General features: G+C 46.8%; 3 protein-coding genes across 5 annotated transcripts; 1 reads left to right on the forward strand and 2 right to left on the reverse strand.

Moving 5' to 3' along the window:
- Positions 1–750: 750 nt before the first annotated feature.
- On the reverse strand, positions 751–2,950 carry LOC135814422 (tubulin delta chain-like). Its single transcript, XM_065327543.1, has one exon. The coding sequence runs from the start codon at positions 2,611–2,613 to the stop codon at positions 1,186–1,188; it is 1,428 nt and encodes a 475-aa protein (XP_065183615.1). The 5' UTR covers positions 2,614–2,950; the 3' UTR covers positions 751–1,185.
- A 332-nt stretch (positions 2,951–3,282) lies between these two features.
- On the forward strand, positions 3,283–12,332 carry LOC135814421 (myosin-4-like). 2 transcript variants are annotated; one of them, XM_065327541.1, is made up of 12 exons: positions 3,283–4,257; positions 5,681–5,796; positions 6,186–6,264; positions 6,926–6,971; positions 7,790–7,862; positions 8,490–8,684; positions 8,727–8,933; positions 9,474–9,644; positions 10,075–10,215; positions 10,512–10,622; positions 11,044–11,106; positions 11,982–12,332. In XM_065327541.1, exons 1-12 carry the CDS (start codon positions 3,534–3,536, stop codon positions 11,988–11,990), a joined length of 1,935 nt encoding a protein of 644 aa, XP_065183613.1. In that variant the 5' UTR covers positions 3,283–3,533; the 3' UTR covers positions 11,991–12,332. The 2 variants fall into 2 exon arrangements, with proteins under 2 accessions (XP_065183613.1, XP_065183612.1); XM_065327540.1 differs by having other exon boundaries at positions 8,490–8,933.
- On the reverse strand, positions 12,247–23,206 carry LOC135814424 (pre-mRNA-splicing factor ISY1 homolog). 2 transcript variants are annotated; one of them, XM_065327545.1, is made up of 13 exons: positions 23,040–23,206; positions 20,957–20,979; positions 20,304–20,355; positions 19,415–19,483; positions 18,093–18,135; positions 17,369–17,481; positions 17,123–17,184; positions 15,865–15,920; positions 15,153–15,275; positions 14,781–14,890; positions 13,474–13,572; positions 12,748–12,780; positions 12,247–12,502 (listed from the first exon to the last, which is right to left on the reverse strand). In XM_065327545.1, the coding sequence occupies exons 1-13, from the start codon at positions 23,040–23,042 to the stop codon at positions 12,425–12,427; spliced, it is 864 nt and encodes a 287-aa protein (XP_065183617.1). In that variant the 5' UTR covers positions 23,043–23,206; the 3' UTR covers positions 12,247–12,424. The 2 variants fall into 2 exon arrangements, with proteins under 2 accessions (XP_065183617.1, XP_065183618.1); XM_065327546.1 differs by lacking the exon at positions 13,474–13,572.
- Positions 23,207–23,563: the final 357 nt, after the last annotated feature.

The following is a 23,563-nucleotide window of genomic DNA, read 5'->3' on the forward strand; positions in this document are numbered from 1 at the left end:
ATTTCTTGGTGCTGACCGCTTTAATGCTATCAAGAGTCCATAACCAGGTTATGTACTCTTGATCCTATATATAATGCTACTGTCAGACTCATTCTCTTGATGGTACGGTACGGGACAGATATGGGATAGCGCCAGGCGTGACACAAACAAACAAACACCAAATTAAAGCTGTGTGGACCCTGGCTAGCGCCAGACGTTTCTGAAGTAACGTCTTCTGCATAGCTACGGGAATAAACACCATGTACCATACTCGTACTGCGTCGAATTCTATACATGTATGCGTAATCATGTGATCATGGCGTTGACAGTGTTATGCCGTCATCATGTGTCATGTACCCTGATTTTATTGTGGCAAAGACTGGGATCGTAGTTGTTCATTGTCGTTCGAGTGGCCCATTCACTCGTGATCCGATTGTGAAGCCAACACATTTTTTGCACCGTGCATGGTTGGCATAACTACTAGAAAGAATGTTCTGATGTGTGTAATTACCAGTCAGTCCTGCATGTCCTGAGTTGTACGAGTTGAGGATTTTTACATTTTCTTGCGGATTAACTGCAAGCACACAGAACTGCAACATGCCACCGACATAAACCAAGGAGCCGCGGGAACCCTTGTTTCACGACTCCCCCTGGGGTAAACTTCAAGACGGTTGCTCCATGACCAAAGCACGATTCACATTACTTCCTGTGACGCAATATACAACACTTGCGACAAGGAAATGCCCGTCGCAAGCAATCGCAAGGCCACTGTTGCAGAAGTAACCAGTTGACCGAAATTCAACTTATTCCATAACGTGACGCGCAACATACACAAGTACAGTTTACCAGCCTGGGTATACAAGTAGTGCACATACATTTTACTACCGGTATGCAGCTATGCACTGCATTTGGAAAATCTCGCAGAAACCAAAAAGATTGCGAATCGAGTGTCGCCCGAGCTTGTTGAGTTTCGCATGTCACATAGCAGAAAACAGTGCGAGTACTGATCGTGAATCGTGATTAATCGCGCCTAGATCTAGCACCACTGCCAGACAATACTAGTGTTTTGGTATTGGCAATTCTCCCACCCGTCCTAGTCATATGATCCTTTCCAGTGAAATCAACAAAAAATGCCTCAGATACCGCACACGCATCACACAGCATATTCATGTTCAATATACCCTGTACATGCATCACACAGCGTGTTCATGTTAAACCCATGTCCTGTATACTAGTAGTACTGCCCTGCAGGCTCTCATAGTTGGAGATGGTCTGCTCAACATTGCTGAACGCCTGCAAGAAGTCTGATTCTTCCATACCATGGCTGGTGTACTGATGTAGGAAAGCCCGCGACGTGTACATACGCCACGCCATGCTGCTGAATGTCTTCAGCGCTGGCACACACGCACTGGTGTTGGATAGCACAGCGCACACTTTGTCCGAGAAGCTCATGGCTCGCTCGCACGTCCACGCCTGAAACGGGCGCTGTGCCCATGTGCAGTGCAGGCTCGCGTCAGTCTGGAACTCGGACGTATCAACGAGGCTGCTTCCCTTACCCCTAGATATCAGTAAACTGGCGACAGCGGTGTAGGTACTGCTCCTGGTCCGTGTGTTAACCCCACTGCTACCCACTGTGTGTGGCGACCAATCAATGCCATCCTCTGATGCACAGCTGGTCCGGAGCATCTGACAGAGCGGATGCATCAGGCCGCTCCACAAGTAGGAGCTGTACTCGCGACGGCCCGACGCCAGCTGCGGCAGTGAGTACAGGCGCAGCAGCTTGTAGTCCGGGTGCGAGCACAGATGCTGGCACATATCGGCCATGCGAAACACAGGCTGATCGACGCGGCACGGTGTTAGTACGGCACTCAGCTGCTGAGCCAGCACTTCATTCAGGTTGTGCAGGGATATCTTGTCCAGAGCCATGCGCTGCCGGCAGATCTTGTGCACGCCGTCGTTAGCGAGCATCAGCACGCCGTCACTGCTAGCGTGCAGTCGACTTAGCGCCAGCACGGCGTTGTAATTCTGTACTATGACCTCGCCTGTACTGTACGGGCTAACTGACACGCACAGAATGAACACGCTCGGGTACAGGTCACGTAGCAGAGCGCACGTGTACGTTCCCACACCGGATCCAGTGCCGCCGGCCAGACTCATCAACACCAGAAAGCCGGCGAGGCGGTCGCACGCATCGCACGCGCGCCGCACGCACATCTGGATCTTCTCCGACATGTTATGCGCGTGCTCGTGGAAGCCAATTGCCCAGTTGTTGCCTGCGCCCCGCTGCCCGACCACCTGGTAAGCGGGGTTGTATCGCCATCCCGGCAACGCTCGTGGCGTCTTCACCGCCAACTCCCTGGCTTTCTCAATAGCCTTTGGCTCAGTATCTATCATGCAGCATCGAGCATACCACCCTGGCTGATGCTTTGCAAGACCTTCTCCTGGTGATGGCTCAAGCTGTAGACCTGAGGCAGAGGAGGCATGACTGTGTGGCTTCTCTGCTGTAGCTCCTGCTGCTGGCTCAAAGAAACATCCCATTCGCTCTGTTCCTCTGCACTCCAGGAATAGCTGATTGAGCAGGCTGGCGCCCAGTTGATTGCCGCACTGTCCTATCTGGAGGCTGATGACAGACATTCTAATGTCGTGATGATAAGAAAAACTTAGTGATGTGCTTACTCAGGGGATCCACTGCCACTGCATCCGTGAGGAAACAACGAAACTCAGTTCTAATCAGGGAGTCGTATAGTACTATACGACTCCCTGGTTCTAATAATTGTACAATGTAATGATTATTGCGGCTGAGCTAGCTAGCGGCTATTATAATAATGCAATCACTAGTAATGATGGTAATAGCGGTCGGTCCGGGGACGCAGGGTCCCGGAGGCGCTAGGATCCATGGACACTTCACTTTTTGTTTGATTTTTGTTTGTTTGAAGCAGATCACACCAAGACTAGAGTACATAACCCGATGTACTCTTTGATATTACGGTACTACGAGCAGTTGTAGTCTCGGCCGATCGGGACTCGGGAGTCGGGATTGGAGAAAAAAACCTGACGCACACAAGTCACGTAGATCTACACGTACTTGTAGATCGATCTACTGATCTACGACTCCCTGCACGCATGTGCACCTCAGGATACAAACTCCGTACAGACTCTGCGCTAGCGATCAGAGACTGAGTACAGATTCTACACCGACACATCACATGATCGCGCAGAGGCGAACCAACTGACTGCCCCCGCACATGTGCACAGGCTAGGCTGCATTGCTGTTGACTGTTGTACAAGAGAGCTGTCAGCGGAGGGGAGACTCGACCGAGCCTGTCCATTCTTCTGGCAGTTTGTTCAACATAAATCTGCTGCTGTCTCTCCAACTGTTGTGTTATCAAACTGAACGACGGAGACAAAGGTGTTCGCAATTTTTGCTGTAGGCATGTAGTAGACTTGCCACAGTTTGACGGTGTGAGAGGGTCTTTCCTCCACGATTGTGGAGTTGTCAGACTTTATTTCTTTCCATTAGAACTCAATAATTATTTGCTAAAATTTACTGTTCAATGATGGATGCCATCGCGATACTTATTGTGGCGGCCGTAGTTCTTCTTGTGGTAGCTGTCTTGGGCTATGTACTCAGTGCTAATGAAAGGCCTTATGAAGGGAGGCTTGATGATGATGATGTGGAGGAAGTCGATGGAAGTGCCCGTAAGGTAAAGCGACGCAAGAATGATCGCAGGAAAAAGGGTACTTCGAACACGGCGGATTCGGATAGCACAGCCTCGCCAGTGCCTCCGCCGGCAATCAAAACAGAAGAGACTCCACAGCCATCTCCTGCTCAGCAGAAGGAGGTGAAGAAATCACCGCCAAGCCCACAGCCTGCCGGGCCTTCAAAGAAAGCCTCTCAACCCGAGGCGCAGGCCAAGGCTGCAGGGAAATCGCTTGGCAAGGCAAATAGTGCTGCGGAAAAGCAGGAGAAGGTCTCCGTCGCTGTAGAGAAGTCACCCAAGAGCAAGGCTGCCAGTGCTAACAAGATCACAGTTGATGGAGCTAGCGCTTCTCGCTTATCGCCACGAGGTGCGAAATCTGGAGATGGCTCTGGAAAGAGCAAAAATCCATCACCTCCTGCCTCTGGCACAGATACTGCTGCTGCTACTGCTGCTCCTGGCAAAACTCAGAATGCCAGCCCGAAAACTGAGAAGCCCAAAAAGGCTGCACAGGCTCAAAGCAAACCGAAACCTGTGCAATCTTCACCCCCAACGCAAAAGTCCAAGCCAAAGAAGAAAGGTGAGGAGTAGACTGATGTATTGTTTTGGTGCAGATGGTGGTTGTTTGGGCATGACTTTTTTGAAAGCACCACTTGGCACATCGTCAGCATGTGTCAGTTCCAGTGTGTGTGTGTGTGTGTGTCTGTGTGTGTGTGCGTGTGTCTGTGTCTTTGTGTCTGTACTATGTGTCTGTGTGTGCATGTAAAGAGCATGGAACATGGGCAACTTTGTTCACATTTGAGTGTGTGGGTATGCATATAGCCATTTGCAAACAAAAATGCTGCTATCCGCTTCAATTCGAAGTCTATTCACTAATAATTTGTGCCAGCAGCATCTTGATAAGTTTACTGCTTGTCAGGCTGGAAAGAAAACACAGTCCAGTACACCATACTACCCAATGGCACTGAGACCACCCTTGTAAGCTGTGGCGGGCGCAGACTGGGTGCTGCTACTGCTGCTGGTAATAGTACGGTAATAGGACATGTAAACTTACCAAGGGGTAGGAAATCTACTATTACTGGCGGTATCATTTGTTACTAATTGTAATGTACCTATAGTGATAGGAAACAGAGAAAGAGTCACAGAAATACTGTGTGCCGATGAGCATGACCATGGGCAAGTGCGGTTCCTGAGTGGCCTGTTTCTAGTTGTCATCTTTGCCATGTGCCGGATGTTTGGAAGGAAGTGGCCTCGCAAGTGTACCTGAGGGAACTGCAGGTCACACTGGCTGCTTCAAAAGGATCATGAGGACACGTAATGAAGTAGAGTAGTCCCACGGTGGTGGTCATGCTGGGGTTTGTGGCAGCTGCTAGTGCCACATGTAGTTGTGACTGTGGTTTCTCCCAGCTAAACTAATTTGCTTTGAAGTACTGTGTGTGCGTGTGATGGTGGTGTGTGTGTGTGTGTGGTAATGGTGGTGGTGTGTGGTGGTGGTGTGTGTGTGGTGATGGTGGTGGTGTGTGTGTGCGTGTGATGGTGGTGGGGGTGGTGGTGTGTGGTGATGGTGGTGGTGGTGTGTGTGTGTGCGTGTGTGTGTGTGTGTGTGTGTGTGTGTGTACATCACCAGATTCTCTAGTCTTTGCAACCCTGTACATGTACATGAAGTTAGTTTGTAGAACATGCAGTGCATCTTGCTATGGCAGGTGTAGGTGGGGGCTCTGTCTTTTGCAGTGGTGTGCAATGTCTGGGAGGAATGGAAGTACACATGGACTCAGTGCATCTGTTTGATAATGACATTATTATGTAGGTATCGGTGATGGTAAAATGACATCATGGATAGGTGTGGGTGATGGTAAAATGACATCATAGATTGGACTACAGTATAGGTATGCGTGATGGTTCTTCATTGAAAGTTAGTATCCCTGCTGACTATCCCAATGTGCTAGTACTAGTAGTGTTGTTGAACAACGTGTGTGTTTGCCTTTCCTACGCCTTATCTTCAGGTGCTTTGGACAACTTGCGTGAGCAGATGAACGAACTTGACCTGAGTCAGACTGAGTGTCTGGACCTTGTGGAGTTCCTGAAGGAGCGTGCTGAGCAGCAGGGTAGCTGGGTCACGGTGAGTTGGTGTTGATGGTGATGTGGTGTGGTGTGGCGTGGCTCCAGCTGTACATGGGCAGTGCTGCACTAGCCTCGCTGTTTCGACGATGCTCCTAGTCTGTGTCTTAGAAACACATGTAGGTGTCATGATGCGCTTCTCATCGTGTTTTGTGTGTATGTGTGTGTGTGTGCATGTGTGTGTGTGTGTGTGTGTGTGTGTGTGTGTGTGTGTGTACGTGTGTGTGCAGCATGCATGCCTGCACACAATAGGTTTTTCGTGTACTAGCACTTTGTTGCGTATTGCGACTGGTTTTCTTCAATTTTTAAATTGAAGCGTGGCAGTTGTGAATGGCTGAACATGATTATATGTACACTGCACCTTGGTTTGTGCTTTTTGGTTGTGTGCAGAAAGGTGCCAAAAGTACCAATGACTCCATTAGCACGCTGAAGACACGCTGTGATCAACTTAGCGAGGAGCTAGAGAGCAGTAAGTACAGATCATTGTCACGGTGTGTGTGTGTGTATGTGTATGTATGTGCCTGCTACTGCTGCAGCGCTTCTTGCACAGCAGTCCAGCTAAAAGCGACTGGATTCGGGGGACTCTAACCCTAGTCCGACATGAGGAACTATAGATTTGAGTACTATACGGACAGCTCATAGGAGCTGGCACCTATGACTGAGATGAGATCGTGCAAGGGGCAAATTGCTCTTTATCACTTTTGAAACTCGTTATTTATTTGGTTGATGGCTGGGGCCCCCTTCGGAAATTGGCTGAAGAACTGCTCTTCATGCAAAGTCCACGGTAAACATTTAATTGTGAATGCCATAATTACTCAACCTGCGGACAGAATTGTTTCGTCCTTTGTGAATGCCATAATTATAATGTTAGATCTGAGTTGAAAATCTTTCCACTGACACATGATGCCAGTTGAAGGGGTAAGCAGCCGCATTCGGCAATGTGTCGAGGTCGCCTGGAGAGCGCAGTGTGGTGGTTGATGGAAACATGATGCCAAAGGGTATTTATTCTCACAAATTTCCCAGATATGAATGGAATGGATACTCATGTAAAGCAACTGCAGTACAAGGCCCCTCTCCACTGTGCATCATTTCTTATTTTATTTATAATTTATATGTGTGTATGTGCTCAGCTCGCCAGGCTAACACTCAGCACCTCCACCAGCTCTCCGCTAAGCGGTAAGGGTTACGTCATCTACCTGAGAAGGGTGGAATTTTGTTCGGGGGGGGGGGGGGGGTGCAGCAATTTGGTCGAGTATGCAAATTAATTTTTGTGTTGGGGCGGTACCTGTTGTTGTTCCATTGGGAGCATAGCGTGTGTACGTTCTCTGTGGTGCCAGTCGGTTGATAGTTTAGAGCGTGTAGGTGACAAAAAGAGGACAGTTTGGGTGATCGCCTGATGGCTGAGCTGGTGCTGTGCACCTGCTGCGTGGTGGTGGTGGTGGTGGTGGTGGTGGTGATAGCGCCTACTCAGCTAGCTGAACTGAGCTGTGGCCCGCTGCTGCTCAGCTCACCCAGCCTCGTGCTGCATGCGACTGTAGCATGGCTTATCACGTGCCATTGTGCGGCACAGAGAGTTGTCATGTTTGGTGACAAGGTCGCCGACAGTGGGTTTTGCTTGTCACGATGACACTCACAAAATGTGACACTGATTTGCCTGTACATGTATTGTGAGCTGGCATTGTCCGAACGTGTGATGTGCCTGTATTCTGAGCTGGCACTGTGCGTGTCATCAGTTGACCTCCAGTCATATGCTATGCTGCTACTAGTGCTTGGATGATTAGATGAAAGTGGGCTGAATCTGTCGGCATGCTTCTAGATAGTCCCACTGGACTATGTGACATCGTTGTAGCTATCCGTTCATTGTTCTGTACATGAACTATTTTCAGCTGGAAATCTGTCTCGTATTCATGTGTGCCATATTGGCTGTCTATCTCCCTTTGTCCTGGACCACACCAATTTTTTCCCCATTCACTGTTTGATTTCTTGCTCCTCAGTGTTGAGCTGATTGACGAGAACAAGCGCCTGCGTCTCCAGAGCACCGAGATCCAGGCTCTTCTCGCTAAGAGGGTAAGCGGGAACTTGTTGCGGTGGTTTTCAAACCGAGTACATGTACATGATTGCACTGGTTGTGTGTTCTCAACACAATACAGTATAGCCGGTGGTAACGCGAATCTGCGAACCCTACTTTACTTTATTATTATTACATGATTTCGCACTTTCCCTTTCTCAACACTCTCACGATCATGGTTTCCCTGCTGCTGCAACGGTCACACCAGGTTGACCAAATTTCTGGCCATGGCCCATGGTCACCATACTGTAAAAGCAGAACTTTTCGGTGGTGTTTTATTTTCGGTAACTTCGGTGCCGACAATTTTTACCGAAAATAAAACGCACCGAAAATTTCGGTACAACCGATATTTATACATGTAGTACTAGTATTTCCCTCTACCGAACCGCCGATTTTGGAGAATACCGAAAATATTACGCCACCGAAAATTTCTGCCTTTACAGTAGTGAAACAGTAAACACATACAGTTGCACTGTGTACTAGTGTTGCATGATAAACAGTGCTGGCTTTGCGCTGGATTCTGTTCAGCAAGCGTGTAAACTATTCTGCTGAACTGCCTGTCGTTTTGGACCTGTTCTCAGTGTTTGGTTTGTTTTTGCTCGCTTTTGTACCTGTGTCTTGGCTAGGAAGCTGATGTGAAGCAGTACGTCACGCGCGTGAATAACCTCGAGGAAGATCTGGCAAAGGCCAGCTCCACGGCTGCTCCAGCTACTGAGGCAGCAGCCAATGCTGATGCTTCAGCTAGTGAAGAGTGTGCTTCTCTCCAGAAAGAGATCTGCCAGCTGCAGGCCCAGGTCGAGAAGGCCAACAAGGAGGCCGAAGCTGCCAAGAGTGCAGCCGACGCTTCCCAGAAGGAGGCCGAGGCTGCCAAGAGTGCAGCCGACGCTTCCCAGAAGGAGGCCGAGTCAGCCCGCGCACAGGCGAAGGCTGCAAGCAGCAGCGAAGCCACCGCAGCCTCGACTGCTGATAGTCGTGTGCCCGACCTTGAGAAGCAGATCGCTGAGCTCGAGGCCAGCCTCAAGGCGGAAAAGACCTTGGTGCAGAGCAATGCTTCATCAGCTGACACTAAGGTATGTCTGGTGGTGTTTTATTCAGTTGACTTCACCTTATGGCATTGAGATATTCATCTATTATCTTAGAGGGATAGTGATAATAACCAGTCGTTGTAGGAAAATGATTTTGTGAGGAAGGGGCTTAAGAAAGGGGGACATACAGGTGATATTATCTGATTGGCTGTGTAGTGGCATGCATTGTATGAGTGGTTGTTGCTACATGCCCCTATGACCAATTAAGAGTTGGTATTTCACACTCTCCATTCACTTGTCCTTGTGTAGCTTATCTGCACTCTGCCTGTCATTCTCTCACTAAAGCAACTGGTGTATTATCACCTGCCTGGTGTGATGTAATTCACTCTCTGTTTTGCACTCATTCCACACCTTACAATACCTCAAACTGCTTGTGTCACTAGCGAGCAATATCAGTTGTTTGTTGTTTGGTGGTGTCATCAGTTTGCCAGAGCAGCCCCGTAGATAGCTCAGCACAGACCCTTGCAGCGGTCGATGTCTTGCAAAAGTGTATGGTCTTGTTTCTGCTGTGTGTGTTCTGTGCAGCTGAAGTCAGCTCAGGGCGAACAAGCTCTCCTGCAGAAGCGCATCACAGAGCTGGAGAAGTCCCAAGCTGAAGCGACCCAAGTTGAAAGCACTGAGGAGGCTGAGCTGAGGAAGTCACGTGATGAGTGGCAATCCAAGGCTGATAACCTGTCCACGGTGCTCCATGACACGGTTAGTGTAGAGCTAAGCTAGTGACACGTGCGCCTACTGGAACGCAGCACTCACTTCTCATGATCCTAGCTGGTGCAGCAGTCAGTGCACACATTGCTGCTGGTTCAATTGGTCAGATTGGCCTTCCGGCGGTGCCCATCCACCTCCCAAACTAAACGAAGTTCACAAAACCAGCTATTGGCCATAGCCTTGGCAACTATCAGGTGTCCTACATGTATAGGGACAAGTCATCCGGCCCTACCAAGGTTCATGAGTGAACGAAGTCTTGTTGTCATAATTTTTCTCGAAAGTACTCGGTGACCCGTCTCTGGCGTTATCGATGTTAACACTCCTCTCTTACTTTCCTGGCCTTGGTGTTGACAGTGTGCAGTGCAGTGCAGGTCAATAACACGAGTAAGTATCTCCTGTGCTTTGTGTCTTGTCTTTGCAGAATGAGATTCTTGGTGGTCTGGAGGAGAAGATAGCCACAGAAGAGCAATCTCATCAGGCTGCTCTTGATAAGAAGTCTGCCGAATGTCAGCAAGCACTCAAAGACGCCTCTTCACTGCGCTCTGAACTTGACGGCTTGAAGGTGAGTGTTTGGGCTGCATGAACTTGTACCCGGCTGTTACGTCCTTGTCGTCAAGAGTTATGCGTTGTGTGAAAGTTTTTTTGTGGAATACATCCTGTGTATTCCCAGAATACTAGTACATCAGTTTACTCCAAGTACTAAGACTTGTCAGTAACTAACTTTACTCGAGTTCGAAACTCCGTTGTTGGTGCCGCGTGTTTTTCTTCTAGTGGCGTTTGTTGGATGACTCAAGTAGTGTATACTCCTTTGCTTTGTGACGTTCAATAGTTGCTCTTTCTTATATCATGTGTCCTCAGGCTAAAGCTTCAAGTGACGGTCAAAAAGTGGCAGACCTAGAGGCGAAAGTGAGCGCAGCTAACTCCAGCTCCGAATCCATGAAGGAAGAGCTTGCTGCGTTGCAGGGCAAGGTTAGTGTGGCTTAAGGATTTGTTTCAGAAATCAAGGAGATGGTCTGCCTGGTCCTCTGCCACTAGTATTAATCTGGTGTCATTCCAGGTACCTGGATCGCTTGGAAGAAGTTGGAAGAAACATTCAACTCAACGAGAACAATTTTTGCCGTCTTTGCATGAACTTCGCTATTTGTTTACGACCCAACTTGTATGCACTCTCCGTTTATGGAGATTGTGAAGCAGAACTATGACAGAGGTGCATTGCATGTGGTCGATTGTGATGTGCCATTATATTTCCTGGTCCAGCAGCCTTTTCGCAAACTCTGAATCAATTAGCACACACTACACACATGGGTATCCTCACTGTAGTTGTACTTGGAAGCATGCTGTTATTTTTATTACCCTTTGGGTGTGTGTACATTGTCGTTTGGCTGTGCAGCATGATGCCTTGCAGAGTAAGGTGACGTCTCTGGAAGCGGAGAATGCCATGAAGGGTGACTCTGTAAGTGTGATGGCACACGTTACTGTGCACTGCTGCTACGACCCAGTAGGGTGATGTTACTTATTAGGCCTGGGTGGGCGACACGTTCAAGCATGGGATCCACAATCTCGGCTTTTGTACTATTGGTACATGTGCAACAGTGGATTTATACTCTTATTACCCAAGTAGTGTATTTGCGCAACATGCATACTTGCCAGCCATGCCTGTTCATTGTGAGCTATGTACAGTGGTGCTCATTGAGTTAGTATGCTCCCTGGACCAGTTCACAGCAGCCCTGTGTCCGTAGGTCTAGGGCTGCACAGCACCCAACACGTACTTGATTCTCGTGATCGGATTTCATTGAGCAGCACTGTACAACTACATTTACATAGACCAGAGTGTGTACCTCTTGCAGAGAAAGCCCACGGCCGAATTTCAAGTCACCGCAACTCACTTTTCCTGCACCATACGCAATCTTGCTTGGCCATGCTGCCATAATTATCACAAAGTTGATTTCTGCTGTCAGCGAATTTACACCCCTTGAGATACTTATTCACTGTTCATGCTCAGACCTCACTTATTCAGTCCTCGTTTATCCGGATCCCTCGCCATACGGAAGAAAATCGCTGGTTACTGATGTGCATCATACGTTACGCATACAACATAACCGGACCTCGCGATCCGCATACCGGTGCATGATTTCTGGTCGAAATATGTACAAAAAGCTATCCGGTTGCACGTGGCTTGCAGAAGCTAGAATGAGTTCTACAAACAAATGAGACCTAGAGAGACTGGGGCGTCCCACGTTGACTTCCTTATTTTGTCAGGCATCAACCGAATTAATCTGTGAATTTAATGAAACTTTTCTTCCTTGTGTTCTGTTTGTTACCTTGCAGGAGGTGTGAAGTCCATGGAAAATTAATGCCATCAAACTTCTTGTGACTGTGCCCATCAGCCAGTTGTGAATTTCTTTTCGATTGCTTTTTGGTCTTCTCTCTGGCTGTTTCTCGCTTTCCCATGGTTCCTTCCCCCAATTTATATAATTAAGTAGCGCCCCTGTTGTGCAGTGTCTTAGTAGAATATTAGAGAGGATAGTGTAATCATGTTCTGGTTGATGTCCTTGCAAAGTGTTGTTGTTTTTTCTCTAAATTTTGAACTGTGTATACTATGTACATTGTATATTTCCATGTTTTTATGACAGGTAAAGCTATGTTTATATATAAGACCAAAAAGGATGAAAAAAGAAACAGGCGTTTTATGGTTGTTGAGAATGATGTGCGTAGATCAAGCATGAATTCAAATGCTACTGGGGTTCCGGTCGTGTTGTGGTGACGAAGCACTAGCTCAGTCCTAGCAATGCCTTTGCTTCTTGGTTCTGTGCTTGAAGCGACTCCGACGCATACTTCTCCAGTAGTTCCTAAAATAAGAAAGATAAAAAGAACTGTCAGTGAACTGGAGAGATAACGAAATCCTAGGAATCCTCGTTGAACAAATTATATAATGATCCACAGCCGTACCCACAGCGAATCATAGGAATCGTCATTCGTCAATCCGTAGCCGGTATGCGGTATCATCACTATGCACAAACACTTGGTCTATCACTGTACTCTTGGAAAGATGTTGTCATTAAGAGTTTGAAGTAAAGTATGCGTGGGCACTCACCATTTTCTTCCGCTTGACAAGTAATGCCTCCATCTGAAACAAAAAGAAAGTATTAAAGTCGGGGAAACATGAAGTTACAGTTTTCGGCTAAAACTAACGTTACTGTCACTGTACCCGACAAGGCTGGATTTCAGTGAGTGTAACCACTTCACAATGCACACGTATGTCATTATCACATATCCAGATCAAAAAATTGATATGAATACATGTGTGCAGTCTACTAGTGACAGCCGAACACTTTTGGGATGGAATGTAATATATGGGATCCAGAAGTCCAGCAATTTTGTCCCCCACAACATGAGTGCGCGACTTGTCCCTTAGTATAACTCTTTCCCAAGGCCAGAATGAAAACGAGGTTGCTACGAAGAGCTGCATGCTGTACATGTGCGCCCAAAGTTGCAACTGGCCGTTATAGCCGCCTGTGGGGCAGAGCCGATTTATACACGCTTGCACATGGCCTGCTTGGGCCGTACTTGGGGAGTTGCATAGACCACGGATCACGTAGAATTTCCAAGTCAACCACACTAGAAATCTGAATTCAAACCCCACGGCACCATTCTATAATTATAAGACTAACCACCGTCCCCTCCCGTAATGATTACTTGTATGGCCTATCCTGGCTCAGAACTTCACACCTGAAATGATTGGTCAACCGCCCTCAGCCAATCAGAATCCAGCGAGTACTTTCAAGTGCAACCCCATGTATAAGGGTATCAAAGCTCTTACATCTTTCTGCGATGGTACCGGAACGTGGGCGACAAACGACTTTTCGTCACCGTCTTCACCGTCAGCTGCCGATTTGCTTGTGTCTTCAAGATCATCATTCTAGATAGATTGCACCACAATTATGCATAGTACTGTCGTGAACTGGTTGAAATCAGATGGGATGAGCGGGTTCAGCGGCCGTACTGCAGTTAGTGCGTGCATGCACTGTAGTCCATGTACTTGTACACACTGAAAAAAAGGGACCCGTGTGCTTGCGACTGCAAGTGAGCAATGAATGAAGACATTCACTAGTAGGGAGTTTCAGTGACTCATTGTGAACTCTCGTGCACAAAACAAAATTGATTGTGTTTCGCGTAAAAAAGGTTCAGTGACTCGTGAACATGGTGTGCTTTGATGCCATAGGGACATAATGGCAACTGAAACAGCAGCCGAGCGACGGGAACAGAAATATGGATACCGCTGTACAAGTACTAGACCATACGTCCTGTTTTGCAACGTTGTATCCTTACGTGGGGCAGAGCGATCTCAACTCTTAGTCTTACCAACCAACCAGCCCTGGATAATGTAAACAAATTAGGGGTGAAACGATTAGTTCGAATTTCGAGTATTCGTTCGAAAATTTCAAACGAGCGAGTATTCGAAATTTTGCACTCGATCGTTTTTTTTTTTTTTTTTTTTTTTTAGTATTGGCATTGTATTTCAAAAACTTTTGTTATACTGCTGGTCCACTGGTATGCATGCGTTATGCATGGTTAGAGTCAGTATTTTAACCTTGGACGATGCGATCACCACGGCAAGTAACGTTCTGAGATATGAAAGTAGTGATGAAAATCGTTACTTTACACTCTGTACAAGACGTTGGCGACTTTTGTTCTATGTTCACAGATAATTTCTTCCGAATTGGTCGAAAACTCGCAAATCTAGTGCTTTTGAATTTTGATAAAATACTCGAAATAATCGGATACTCGATCGAATATTTTGAACGAGTGATCGATTGGTCAAAATAGATACTCGTTTCACCCCTAAAACAAATACAATCTACGAGATATTTGCGCGACTAACCCAGACCCGATCCATAGTCACCGAACCTCACTATTTATAGCCCAAAAGCACAGAGTCAAAGTTCAAGCCACTGATGACTTACATAGTTCAGTATACTTCAGTAAAATTTTGTTTGATGGTGTAGAGTACTAGTACATTCTCACCAGCATACAGGCTAACGGTTACAAGTGCGGTGTGCTTAACTTGGTGTAATTACGTGCTTGTATATCAGATCTTCCAGCAGAGCAATCACACACGGTACTTACATCCTCTTTCACTGCATAGATGTCCTCCTCCTCCACAACATCCTGTTCTTCTCCAGTCTCACTCGCGACCGAGTGTCTAGCTTTCCAGTCATTGCAGGCCGCGGCAACAGCTGAGGATGGTGGTCACGCAGGCAAGCACCCACACACACACACACAGACACAATACAGGGGTTAGCAAGAGAGGGATATCCACTCAACCACGCACACCCAGCCATTACATTATAATGGATTTTTTACACAATATACCGTGGCAAAAGGGCATGCAAAACACCAGCTCCACTGAGAGTGGACACTGGGCCATAGAACTCCGAGCACAAGGAATACATGGTCTGGTACCCACTAAAACATAGTCTGGTACTAGTACCCACTCACCGATTTCTTCCACTTCCCGCTCGTGCGGTTCAAGTGTGCCATCCTCATCATCCCGATAGCCATAGTAGTCGGTGTCAATTAGGCGATTGAGCTGGCCACGGGTCTTGCGAGGTGCAGCAGGTGCTGCGAGCAAGTCGAACAGGAATGAGAGAAACACAGGAATACGACTCGTATATGCACTGCTCGTACAGTCGTCAACACTAATTAGTCACCACCGAAAATTAGGGACCCAGAGGTACAGAATACGATACGCTACATAAAATTAGTGACCCAGAGGTACAGAATACGATACGCTACCTAAAATTAGTGACCCAGAGGTACATAGGCATTCCTTGATTACAGGTACGCCAGGGGCCAGACATATTGGGAGGTGACCCAGTTACAGAGGCTGTATTACAACTTGATTGAGTACAGTATGGAACAAATGCATCCCGAATGCTGAATGAGAGGTGGCTGTCGAGGTGTCTGTAGAGGTGTTAAGGGAATTTCTACTGTAAATGTATGTGATGTATATAAGCCTAAGACAGATACATGGACCTACTCGTACTGAACCCACACCAAATAAAAGGAAAGAAAGAAAAGGTTAATAGTGTTCCTGGATCCGATGTGCAGTTCATATCCTGATGGTACGAGTCGACACGACAACAAGAAACGCCAATGTCTAAGCAACACGGGCGCCTAGGTCAAGGGCTACTGTTCGACCGTTCCTCACCTTCTTGTTCAAAGAGTTCCCGTACACCGGGTAGATCGCGCGAGGCACCAAAGTACCTATAATCAGAACACACCCAACACCACACACGAAACAATAGTTACATAATGGCAACAGAAACCCAAGGTACACTGCACAGGAGAAATTATTTATATTTCCACTTCGAGATGTGCTTCTCTTCAAACAGTCTTCAAACAGCAAGTTGCCAAGGTGGACACTCAGAAGACCTTCAAAGAAGTAGAACATTCGAAATGGAAACAACTCTACAGTTTGTAGTCGAGATTAAAAAGCAGAAAGCACAACTCAAAGCTAGCTGTAGCAGTAGAGAACTTACACAGTGAAGAGCAGGCATAGCTATCAGTAGAGAACTTACACAGTGAAGAGCAGGCATAGCTATCAGTAGAGAACTTACACAGTGAAGAGCAGGCATAGCTATCAGTAGTAACAAGCAGCAACCAGACGAATGAGGATGGTTGCAAGCACACCAGAGCACTTTATAGAGCTAGTTTTGGTGTTATTGGAGGGAGAGAAAGTGCCCCACACTCTGCTAGGCTGACACCAACACCTAACACCCCCTGCACCACATTTCCCACCAAAACTACAATGTAGGTACATGTACCAAAGACAAACACACAGTCAGAGGTTCATTGACAGGCTGCCTGCACGTCATGCATGGTGTGACACAACACACCCTGGCACGTCCTGCCTCTTGAAGGTGCTAGCCAGCACTTGGATGGGCACTTCACACCTATCTGTGCGATTGCATGGGGCCAAGAGTTAGCACTGCTCACACTGGCAAGTTGTGAAAGAGCAGCAGTAGCAGAAGGCACTAGCCCACACACACTGGCGTGACACCCTGCTCACAGACTGAGGACATGTACAGTGGAGCTCAGCCTGGGCTCATGAATAAGTTAGCAGCCTGGGACGGTGCACAGTGTAGGGGTTGCAGGGCTGTAGTGTAGTTGCACACAGCCCAGCACTTCATTGATACCTGCAGTATCTTCATTGATACCTGCAGTATCTTCATTGATACCTGCAGTATCTTCATTGATACCTGCAGTATCTTCATTGATACCTGCAGTATCTTCATTGATACCTGCAGTATCTTCATTGATACCTGCAGTATCTTCATTGATACCTGCAGTATCTTCTATGGTTCTACATGCAAACAACTGTCTATGCAAAACAAGATAACTTAGATAAGCTAGCAGGGGACGGTGAAATGAGTACAGTTGTCTGTGGTGTAATGATGTGTACTCACTTGTAACCACGATTGCCAGCTATCTCCTTGCCTTCATGATCCAACATCTTCGGCCCGACTTTCTGCAAGGGTGGGACACATGCACACCACACACCTTAGACCTTGGACAGTCAATGCTGCTGCACACATACTCAAGGTATAGAAAAGACATGAGTCACATGACAAAGGCAATCTACTACAGCCAGTACAGTGTAGTACACCAGTGTATCACATGTACATAATCCTCGTCAAAGCAAAAGCACATACAAAGTAGTTTGGCCCGCCGAGCTCGATGATTCTGTCTTCCCAGTGACGCTTTTCACGCAGCAGCTTGTTGATTTCATCGTTGAGATCTCGAATGCGGAATTCGCCAAGACCGGCTGAAAGAGAGAAAAAGAACGCATGCACACTCAGATACGGACAAACGCACAGCGTGACTGCCTAGTCCAGCAGGACCACTATCAACACTATCAACACTATCACAGCCTGGCAGGCAGGGCAGGGCAGGCAGCACCACAGTGTACAGTCTACTACTGTCGTGGACATGGTGAAATCCGTTGAGCAGTCAAGCGCCCTGGGGCGCTGGCCTTGCAGCCGCGAGCAGCACCCCTGGTCCATTTTTACAGTGTGTACATGAACTACAGTGCATGTATGCGGCGCTAAGGCAGGAAGGGCGCCGGCCCCGGTCATCCCATCCGATTTCAATGTCCACTACAGTAGAACACAGGTGGCAACTGCTCACACAGATACCAATAGCAGCCCAAACCATCAGAATTATAGTCCAAAGACAGAAAAGAGATACTGACAACGCAACGGTTCCGAGTGAGAAAAAAGAAGGAAATTGATCGCAGTGTCGGTATTCTTCCACGGAGGAGCACGAATCTTACGAAAGCAGTTCCCCACCTCCCAGCAGGCATCAGTCCAAACCTTTGTGGGAGGGAGCAATAGCCTTTCCAACCCTGACCCCATCAAACCGCACAATACAACTCACCATTTTGAATCTGCGAGACCTTCTTGGCAATTTCACGGATAATCTACAAGTCAGTAAAGACCAGAAATGCAGAAAACCAATGCATGATTGAAGATCATGTGACAAATCATGTGACAAATCATGTGACAAATCATGTGACTAATCATGTGACTACGCAACACACACTATACTAGTACAGTCAGTATCGCCTATAGCGTTGGTGTTTGATTTTGAGCATTTTATCACTATAAGCGATATATTACTATGACCGACACTGCATGCAATGTATGCGAGTGGGGTGTCAAACGACTCAGCGCGCCGTGCACATACGCACTACATACATGTACGATGTCATGTAGCTGGCTGTAGCTCCTGACACACAAAATCAGCATTTCCTCATGATGGAGGCGTATTTTGGCAACTTGTACGAGCAAAACTCACCAAACAACACTCACTGGAAAAGTTCTTCACGAAGAAGTAACACCCTGTTCTCCTCGGACATCACTTGATTTTACATCAATCACTATAACCGATGCAAAAATAATGTAATAAAGGTCTTTTGAAATATGAATTTGATCACTATAGGCGATATATTACTATAGACAATTATTACTATACGCGATAACTGTGTATACTTAGTTATGGCAAATGAAAATGAATTTGAGAAATTGATCACTATATCCGGTATATTACTATAGCCGCCAACCTTATAGGCGATACGGACTGTACCGTAAAGTACGGCGAGAGCGCCCCGTCTCGCGAGAGTGCCCCACCTTGATTTTACAGTCAGAGGAATGGAAATCGTATGGCAGAGTGCAACGAAAAGTGTACGATGTGAGAACCCTAGTGCACTAAGGTCACACTTGGTAGGTTTTTGTGTGGAGTTCGTGTCCGCTCGAAGATAAATTGAGTACGGATTGACTGCACAACGTGCAATGTGTGTACAAGGTTCGTGTTGTATGACGGACAGGGAGGACACCATCTCCACAGTGCGACCAGGAAAGGACGAGATGGTGGGGCGCTCTGGCGGTACTTTACGGTAGTTACCAGCAGGTGGGCAATGCAATGGAAAGAAGAACACAGCAAACTGATGCAGACCGGCCATCTCTGCAAAGTACATCAGAAGCGGCACCACTAGCACCACTAATAGTCGCAAATGCTCACAACACAGAAACAACACAAGTAGAGTACAGTTAGCCAGATTCGCGCTAGTATCACCAAAGTACTGACAAGCACCCGAGCCAAGATCTTAGCAGTGGTGAGCCTATACTAGACCCCGGTACCTTGAAACACGCTGCACAGAAATCAGTTTCAAATACCCGACTCAAAATCCCTGCCTGTACCTGATGGCGCCAACGCTCCGCCGCTGCTAAATCATCGCATTCTGTTGCCAGGTAGGGACGACGCTGAGGCTGGACATATCATAACATATGACACATAACACAAAACACATGACACACAACACAAAACAGTTGAAAACACACATACCCATGTTCTTACTGGTACAAGTCCACCCTTGTTAGTAGGACATTGGCTACAAGACAAACCTCATCACTACCCTAGAAAACAATCCCAAATCCCTGACGCCTGAAATGCATTTAACAGTCGTACATGCAAGTCCGGATAGTAGATAATACTCATTATAAGACAAACAATTTGAAACCCCGAGGTCGTCTAGTAACGAGGGTAGACCTGTACTGGGATCAGATTGAGAAATACATGCAGCTCGTACATCATCTTCACATGTCATGACCGGCATCAATGCAGTAAGCTTGAAGAACGGCCACACTGGAACAGGCTGAAGCTCCTCCAAACAAGATCTTCTTTCGTCTCTATCGCAGCGCATTCTGCGGAGCTAGGCATTATCGTATACATTGTAGTTGCATTCGGAAACACCTTTCTCAAGGTTTGGAGACTCCACTGTAGCCAATACTTGAATCCATACATCCTGTACACACACCTTGTACACACTCTCTCTTACGGTCTCTAGGCTACACTGCAATTGATGATGGGCCTTGCCCGAAAATTTGATCTTATGTATATCAATTGCAGTGTAGCCTAGAGACCGTAAGAGAGAGTGTGTACAAGGTGTGTGTACAGGATGTATGGATTGTAGTTGCAGTTAGTTCAATCTTTATACATATGATAGAAAGTGAACGCGTACGGATACACAACATATCACAAAATACCAGCCATTCAGAACCAGCACAAAACAAACAGAGAGGAACTTACTGCTTCCTTGCCTTCGGATTGCTTCATCGCCACATAACGATTCAGCATGGCCCTAATCAACAGACATCAAGACACAGCACACATAGCCACACACAGCCACACACAGCCACACACAGCCACACACAGCCACACACAGCCACACACAGCCACACACAGCCACACACACACACACACACACACACACACACACACACACACACACACACACACACACACACACACACACACACACACACACACACACACACACACACACACACACACACACACACATGCATACACATGAACACACACGCACGCACGCACACTCAGCTTTCAGAGACATGCAGCAATACAAGTTCAAACCAGAACGCCTGCCTGCAGGAGACAAGAGACATTTTTATTACGTCAGAAGACAGGACAATTCTCCTCAATCAACAAGACACTACCCCAGTATTTCTACACATGCAACACTCAGATGCAATAGCTCAGCTAGACCAGCACAGCCGGATGGCATAAATCAATGAAATACTGCTCGACGGAATTGTACTCCTGACAGCAGCGATTAACTTCCCAGATGTGTACAGTACACATTGCAGATCTCAGCGCAAATTGACACACAATATGTGAGCTACATGTACAATTATTGTACATGCATACTTAGTAATACTTACATGGCCTTCTCTGAGTTTCGAGCCTGTGACAGAAAATCAGGCACACGAAAAAAGAAGTCAAAGAACCATAGCAGATCTTCTCATCACAACACAAATCACAACCACCCCATCTTTCACAATGCATTGTCAATTTGTCATGTAATAATTGTTGCAATGACACCATACAAGAGTTCACAACGAAAGAGGCATACAACAGCTCATTCCAATATACTACGCATACACAGTAAAGACTAAGCCGTTTTCAAAGATGGTCAGACATTGACCAAGTTAGGGGCTGTCTCCAATCCGGAGCGTTGTCCAAAACAAACAGCCACTGCAGGGCATAGCTTAAGGATTTCATTTAGCTCGGACAAATGTCCTTCCGTTTTGAAATCTGTCCGGACATGCCCGGACATTTTCCACAACACATTTTCAGGGTGTTTCTTCTTTTTTTTAGTAGTAGTACTGAAGTATATTCACAATGACTCATTATGTGGACGTATCTGAATTGACTGTAGCAACAAAGCGTTGCTACAGGCGGATCAAGTAAATAATATAGTGAAGTCTACGCCTGAGACGACGGTATACGTGTTAGTTGTACGATATGCAAGTGGCATTTGGCACGAAGCTCCGAAGAAAGCCCAACTCTGCATAAAAAGGTCGAAAGGTCGCTGCTCTTTTTTTTTACTTTTTTGACCTGACACTATGTTCGGTGAAATTGAAAACGTCCAGTCAGTGGCCGAAAATGGCCGGAAAATGTCCGATGTCCGGCCGTTAATCTATGCCCTGCACTGAGCAGCATACTGCCATTGTGCACAATCCGACTTGTCTGACTGGTACTCTAAGCGAAAATGCCTCCCTTCCAGATGAAGTTCTTGTGTGTGTGTGTGTGTGTGTGTTTCGTAAAAGTTCATGTACATAGTACTAGTAGGAAGCTTCCACCGCTCAAACAGTGCTCTATACCCAGTGCTCTATACCCAGTGCTCTATACCCAGTGCTCTATACCCAGTGCTCTATACCCAGTGCTCTATACCCAGTGCTCTATACCCAGTGCTCTATACCCAGTGCTCTATACCCAGTGCTCTATACCCAGTGCATACCCAGTCTCGACACCCAGTGCGCGGAGCCTTCTAACAAGGAACATAGCATGTAGAACGAGCTTTCAGCTGAAACTCTTATGCGAAAGCGATCCTCAGCCAACATTGCTGGCAAGTACATCTATACAGGTGGAGACTGCATATGCTGTAGGACTGGTCGTATAACATGATCTACACAGTAGCCGACTTCCACCGCTCAAACAGTGCTCAATAGCGCGTGTGTGTGTGTGGGGGGGGGGGGGGGGTGTAGAGCTCTCTAACACAGCAGCCAGAACGGTTCGTTGCACGCCTTTACACCGGGCGATTATCAGACAACATATCAGGCATCAGGCAACGTAACATGACCTATGCACATGCATATGTATGCACACGCACAGCAAAGTCTTGGATTCCGCTGCACACCGACCCAAACCTACACTGGTTGTACATACTCATCAACACTCAACATGGACGGTTCATACTGCGACACTTGCTTGTTTCAGTTCTGGATGCAGCAGGGAGGTGATCTAACGTGCATCGTTGTTATATTCGCACCAGTTAATTTAGCCTTCAAATGCAGATGAGGAATACTGCTGGGTTCTTCTGTTTAGTATCAATGTAGTTTTACTGAAGATTCGTTAGGAGCAACAAATGTTTTTTTTCGAATTGAACTCTATTCGCAGCATTATTGTGATGGAATACTGGCAGTGCTTGTATTGGTTATTGCCAGTTTGCACACTGCCTGTGGACCAGAAAGGGGTTGTTGTTCAGTAGTTCATGCACTTTACCACTTTTGAGTATGTTCAACCTATTCTGACTTTGTCAGTACACTTGAGAAAGGCATTTGCACAGCACACGAGCTACGCATACGCTACTTTGGTTATCAATACATTGACTATTGTTGGTGATTCTCAAGTCAGCTACATGCATGATCGCGGACCTATACAAATATCCGTGCTTCCTGCAAATACAATAATTATAAAATCCTTCAGGACGGTAAAAATATGGACAACACATAATCAACTTGCCATGATTGCAGAGCGGTGATGACAAGATTATTTCCTACTGCTGCCTTCCGCTCCTTTCCCAAAATAAACCGTGCCTGGAGAAACGCTACGAGGTCAGTGCTCAGACTCAGCTCAGGATTGAAGTAAGTAAGTTCGTTTCTTCAGGATTGAATTGACAATTTTCTTCTTCCGAATTTTTGGCGCATGTTTTCGTGACCCTCTTACAAGTTACATGCAAAATAGGTGGTTCAAGCAGCACGCTTTGCTCTCAGCATGAGCTGATTGTCATAATGCGATGACGTCAGGGTGAAACGATCATGATGTCGTGTGTTGAGGATTTTGAAAAAGGATAATGATCCACGTCAGTGAAATTATTACTTTGATGCTTTGAATATTTACTGCATTGTACATGTATCAGACTTTCAGGGAGGTTGATGTGCTATTGTTTAGTCCTTGGGAGAGCCGGGAGAAGAGTATTTTGCTAGATCTTGCTCGGAAAACCTGTCGAGGAAAACATGTCGACTATCTCTGGCAAGGTACCTGTA

This window comes from Sycon ciliatum, chromosome 4, assembly GCF_964019385.1.
Source record: "Sycon ciliatum chromosome 4, ocSycCili1.1, whole genome shotgun sequence".
Classification (NCBI taxonomy): domain Eukaryota; kingdom Metazoa; phylum Porifera; class Calcarea; order Leucosolenida; family Sycettidae; genus Sycon; species Sycon ciliatum.

Bases quoted from the DNA above. Each gene is read 5' to 3' on its own strand.
- LOC135814421 (XM_065327540.1), top strand. From the start codon at position 3,534: ATGATGGATGCCATCGCGATACTTATTGTGGCGGCCGTAGTTCTTCTT. The intron at 6,972-7,789 runs GTAAGGGTTACG...CTTGCTCCTCAG, and splicing joins CACCAGCTCTCCGCTAAGCG to TGTTGAGCTGATTGACGAGA. The intron at 10,216-10,511 runs GTGAGTGTTTGG...ATGTGTCCTCAG, and splicing joins CTGAACTTGACGGCTTGAAG to GCTAAAGCTTCAAGTGACGG.
- LOC135814422 (XM_065327543.1), bottom strand. From the start codon at position 2,613: ATGTCTGTCATCAGCCTCCAGATAGGACAGTGCGGCAATCAACTGGGC.
- LOC135814424 (XM_065327545.1), bottom strand. The intron at 19,484-20,303 runs GTAAGTTCCTCT...TGATATGTCCAG, and splicing joins AATCCGAAGGCAAGGAAGCA to CCTCAGCGTCGTCCCTACCT. The intron at 18,136-19,414 runs GTACAGGCAGGG...ACTGACTTGTAG, and splicing joins CGGAGCGTTGGCGCCATCAG to ATTATCCGTGAAATTGCCAA.